The sequence below is a fragment of the Larimichthys crocea genome, unplaced genomic scaffold (genome assembly GCF_000972845.2).
Source record: "Larimichthys crocea isolate SSNF unplaced genomic scaffold, L_crocea_2.0 scaffold74846, whole genome shotgun sequence".
Lineage (NCBI taxonomy): Eukaryota > Metazoa > Chordata > Actinopteri > Sciaenidae > Larimichthys > Larimichthys crocea.
In genome coordinates, this window is record NW_020859876.1 from 5,235 (window position 1) to 10,754 (window position 5,520).

At 44.3% G+C, this 5,520-nt stretch overlaps 1 protein-coding gene across 1 annotated transcript; it reads right to left on the reverse strand.

The window, feature by feature from the left end:
- Positions 1 to 467: 467 nt before the first annotated feature.
- LOC113745428 (general transcription factor II-I repeat domain-containing protein 2A) lies at positions 468 to 1,759 on the reverse strand. Its single transcript, XM_027276966.1, has 2 exons — positions 595 to 1,759; positions 468 to 498 (listed from the first exon to the last, which is right to left on the reverse strand). The coding sequence occupies exon 1, from the start codon at positions 1,757 to 1,759 to the stop codon at positions 599 to 601; it is 1,161 nt and encodes a 386-aa protein (XP_027132767.1). The 3' UTR covers positions 468 to 498; positions 595 to 598.
- Positions 1,760 to 5,520: the final 3,761 nt, after the last annotated feature.

Sequence of the window (5,520 nt, forward strand, 5' to 3'; positions counted from 1 at the left end):
GTGTTATACTTCAAAAATTTTTGAATTACTGAGATCAAACATGGCAGATATGGTTATAAGAGAACACACAATCATGAATATAAATTTTCCCTTACATTTCCCTCCTTTTGATATTAAAAAAATCACACTGTAAGCAAAGAATTATATTTAAAATTCATTTCTCAACAACATCAATGTGTTAATTCACGAGGATTCAAAACACATCATCATACTGAGAAACTGATCAACTTCATTACAAATTGGTTTGTCATCAAGAGGGTCAAGGTCTGAGTTGAGTCAGTTCGGTTGGGGTCATAGTCAGGAATGTGGTGTGGAATTTGCTGAAATTGCCCACTGTTTGATCCCTATCTGCTGAATCAAGGCCTTTCATACCGGTGCAGCAGGACTGTACCAGAAACAATCATAAGAGACGTCACTAAAAAGATAGGAATGAGAATTTGTGAGAATTCACTGTCTGGAGAGAACTGCCACATTCAGGGTATGTAGCGGCACCTTGACCTGAATTAAAAAAATAAATTGGGAAAAAAAAGCACTGTGTCACTAAACAATGAAAAATAAATGTTTGCAAAATATCTGCATAAATATTTATTTTACCTGGTTAATGGGACTTCTGCTCCTGTACCTCTGCGCTCAGCGTCTGCAAATCGGGGCTGTACGAAGTCACTTTCATCTTTACGCATGACTGTAAGCTGTCATCTGCGAGGCGTGAACGGTGTTTGTTTTTAATGTAGTTCATGGTGGAGAATAGCTGCTCACATGCATATGTGGATCCGAAGATCGACAGGACTCCAAAGGCATATTTCTTCATGTTCATGTAGGTGTCGGGGATGGCATTCCAGGTTTCAAACACGAGTTTGTCCGGTCTTGGAAGGTTCTCAATATCACTCCATTTGTGATTCTGAGCAAGAGTGGCCTTCTGACGGGCAACATCTTTAAGATCATATGTCAAGCGTTTGAATTTGGATACCCACATGTCTTTGTCAGCTATGTCAGCCAACTCCAGCTCCAGATCAGGTTGACTTACACCTGCAAATGCAGTCACATTTAGCAGGGATGGATCGATGTTTAGGGGAGTGACGGGGAAGGACAATGTTGTTTTTTCCTCTCTGAACTCATGGAATCGTTTTTCAAATGACGCTTGCATTGTGGTGATTGCAGACTGCAAATACTCTGAATTGATCAGCTTGTGATCTTGTTTGAACTCCCTTAAAGAGGGGAAGTGAGACAGTGTGCCTCTCTGCAAATCTCTGGCTAAAACTGTCAGTTTGCGCTCAAACACCAACACCTCCTCCAGCATGTTTAGCGCTGTGGCTCCTCTCCCCTGAAGAGTCGTGTTCAGCGTGTTCAGGTGTGCTGTCATGTCCACCATGAAGTGCAGCTTTTCCAGCCACTCTGGCTGTTCCAGCTCAGGAAAGGAGAGTCCTTTGCTTCTCATGAAAGTTTTCATCTCTTCCAGACATGCAGCAAAACGTTTCAGCACCTCTCCTCTGGACAGCCACCAGCCCCGGACTCTGTTGTGCAGCAGCAGATCAGAGTAGTGGTCTCTCCCATCATCCAATAATGCACGGAATTGGCGGTGATTTAAACCATTTGCCATTATTTTATTGACAATTTGAATGACAACATTCATGACCTCTGTGCATTTTGGAGGGAAAGTTTTCGCGCACAATGCCTCTTGGTGCAGGATGCAGTGAAAAGTCAGCAGCTTCTCGAGTGATTTCTGCAGCAACGCCACAAAGCCCCTGTGCGCTCCAGTCATACTTGGTGCCCCATCGGTAGCCACTGACACTAGGTGGGTTGTTGTGGTCACTGCCCTGAGCAGTGGGCTGTGTTGAGCGAGTGGCAAGCGAGTTCATGTATAGGACCCTTTTCTCTCCTTCAGCCTGTAGTAGGTCGCCCGCCACTGAGCTACGGTGGGTTTTTGTTTTTTGTGGCATCTCGGGCACGACGTGCACTAATGCGTCTTGCTCTTGCCTGACGTGCCAGATCTCTCTTGTAATTCTTCTTTTCCTTGACTAAATATTTTTCCCTTCTCTCTGCGATTGGCATCACGCCTGGCTCGAGACCGCCTGCTGCCTTTTCAGCAGCGTTCAATGCTCAAGCAAGGCCGGGACTGAAACCCTGAATTTCGCACTAAAATCGACTAATGGGCGTGCGCATAACCTCCAGCGTGGTCTGGGTGTATCTGAGGGATGCTGCACCGTTGTTGCGGGTGGGTGCGCCTGCAGTTATAACAATTAATAAACAATTATTAGACTAAAAAAGGGTATTGAAATATGTTTAGCAGTGTTTCCACAAGATTTTGTGCTTGGGGGGGTGGTGGTCGATACGCGGGGCGAGAGTCGTCCGCATGTTTGTGGGGGATATTTTTATTACTATTTATATTTGAGATGTTTTGTGAGTCCGGCAGATCCTCCAGAACCATACCTGAATTAAAAACTAATATAAACCTGCATTCATTTAGCCCATCACAAGGCTAGCTGACTTGCTAAACGATCATAGAAGCCGGCTTACATGACATAACAGTTGTTTCATGTTTTTGCCTTACGATAATTCGGCGCTACCCAAGCCAGCCCGTAGGAGCTAATTGCACACTTCTGGTCATTTCACAAAAAAAATTAAAAAAAAAAATAAAAAAAACACCGCGCCTTTAGTTCCCGGATGCTGTCACCAGGTTTATCCAAATAACGCCTTTGTTTCACATGATTTACTCCTCCGATGTGGAGGGAGAAGTCCAGACCAGCCCCGCTCCTGCTAGCCAGAGCAGCCCCAGCCGGTCTGCTGAGGCGTCTGCAGTCAAAACTCACCATCATATGATGAATTGTACTGCAGCCTTAAACACTGCTGGATAGCTTCATTGGAAGATAAATGTAGGGTCTCATAGATGCAAAATAAATCTGTGGCAGCTAGTTAACTTTATTGAATGAAAAGATGCCAATGTAAATAGCCATGAATAACACTGCACCTTCTTTAATCTACCGGTCTCTAGTGGTGCGGCTTAATCCACAATAGTGAAAACAAGGGAGACGGCTGTTACCTGTTCAAACAGAGGTGCTCTGAAAACTACCCTCTTAGTAGCGGATAGGAATTGAGAACCCGGTTTCTGTGCGGTCGTTGTTTCAATTCCATGGGAATCGTTTGGCAGTTTATCACGATTCTCTTACGATCAGCACAGCACAAATTATCGTTGCCCGTAACTTCCGCAAGAAGTTTAACCACATGCTTTATTGATTCCAGCAAGCACGAGAAGAATTACGCACGTAACTTATGCAAGTTTCGCACGTGCCAGTGCAATCAGTTGTAAACAATGTCACCCGCTTGGTTCAAACGCCTCAGAGTTTGGCTGCATTTTACCAAAAAAAGAGCAACAGCTCGACTTGCAATCATTGCAAAGTGGAGATAACACGTCAGGAGGGAACATGACGAAACATGCAGAAACATTTGCGCACACAACATGCAATATTTTTAATGAATGTCGGTTTTTGACACGCTTCGGACTGGAGATGAATCTAACCTCGCAGCAGCAGCAGCAGCCAGGCTATGACCACCTCTGCGGTTACTAGGAAGGTAAAAACACACCACCTACCATGTTAGCGCGATGTGCTCTTTGTAACATGCTATAACAGTTAACATTAAAGAAGCTCTGCATTACATTAGAAGATGACCAGACAAGAGAGGAGAGTCTGGCTGGCTAGAGGCGACAGGACTAGTCACTGCCATGTTACTACCTCCTCTAGATCAGGGGTCGGCCGATGCGGCTCCGGAGCCGCATGCGGCTCTTTCATCCTTACACTGCGGCTCTGATGGCTTGGGAAATAAATTACTTTTAAAAAGTATTTACCGTATTTTCACGACCCTAAGGCGCAATTAAACGTCTATATTTTTTTACAAAATGTGCGGCGCGCCTATATGCAGTGCGCCTATGTGTGTGTTACCCTGTTGAGAACAACGTGCCCATCTCACAGCCGATGTGAAAAAAGAAGTGAAACAAATGAACGCTGCACTTGCTGTTTTCCGGGAGGTCTGACAAAGGAACTCCGCTGGACATCGGTGTGAACCAGCCGCTCAAAGTAAGGCTGCGACGGCGTGGGAGCGATGGATGACGATGGAGACCACAGTTTCACAAAGGTGGCGGCACGCGGCGTGCAAGTTCGCCACAGTTTGCGGATGGATGTGTGATCGGCGAACGTGTTCTACTGGCACTGTTGTTCGAGCTTTCGCAAAGCCGGCATCATTTCCGAGGGGCCGCACGGCACGGAAAGTGACTCTGCCGCGAAGAAAGTGGAACTGGCATATTTGATTTAGCGCAGCTGTTTAACTCAGAAACGGAGGATGAGGACTTCGATGGGTTTGTTAATGACGTTACCGGCCAATGTGCTAATGTGTGCTGTGGTAATGTGCTTAAAAATGTTAGTACTTTGTAATAAGACTTAAATAAAGCACAATCAAACTCAGTTTTGCCTCCCGCTCTATTTTAAATACGCACACTGTAGCTGTGTGTGTCTGTGTTGTTGTAAGGCGGTGCGCCATATGTGTGTGTAGGCTGGCCTTTCGTACGGTGCGCCTTATGGTCGTGAAATACGGTATGTGTATTTTATTTGTGTTAGTTATTGTTTTAGTGTTTTAGTTCTAAATTGGGAGATCTTGATGCGATCTTGAAATATTAAATATTAAATTATTAATAAATAAGTATATTTTATTGTTTTTGTCGCTCAAAAAAACGTCAACTCGCGAAAGCCGGTATTCCCGCCCCGAACGCTTATCCCAACTTTCAACCCCAACAGGCCAGTATGGAGAAATCTAAAAAAAGAAAAATATCAGAGGAAAATAGATCGTTCAATGATGTCTGGGCAGACTCATTTGCTTTCACCTCTAACGAGAGTGGCCTACCAGTATGCCTAATTTGTGGAGAAAAACTGGCGAACAATAACAGGTTAAATGTCGCAAGACATTTCAACAATACACACGCAGCCTTTGCTGAAAATTCCTGAGGAGAAGAGAGAAAAAAGCTGTTAAGGAACTGACGCGGAAGGCTGATCTGACGAAAAATCAATTCAAGAGGTGGGTAAAGTCTTCAAATTCAACTACATATGCAAGTTTTGTGGCCGCTATGGAAATAGTCAGGCATGGGAAACCGTTCACAGATGGAGAATATATGAAAGAATCATTCCTTAAGATTTCAGAACACCTATTCGCGGACTTTAAAAACAAGTCTGAAATTGTGCAGAAAATCAGAGAGATGCCTCTCTCTGTGAAGACCGTCAAAGACAGAACCATAAAAATGGCAGAAAATATCACAAAACAGCAAATTAAAGACATCAATTCAGCTGCAGCGTACTCAATCGCCTGTGATGTGTCAAAAGACAAAAATGATATTGAACAAATAGCGCTGTTCTGCCGATATGTGAACTCCACTGGACCGCAGGAAGAAATGGTTGAGCTGATACCACTAAGATGCCAGACACGAGGGGAGTACGTCTGTGAGGCTGTTTTTGAGTGTTTACGAAGCCAAAGAATAAA

Coding starts and splice junctions, on each gene's coding strand:
- LOC113745428 (XM_027276966.1), bottom strand. CDS start 1,759: ATGACTGGAGCGCACAGGGGCTTTGTGGCGTTGCTGCAGAAATCACTC.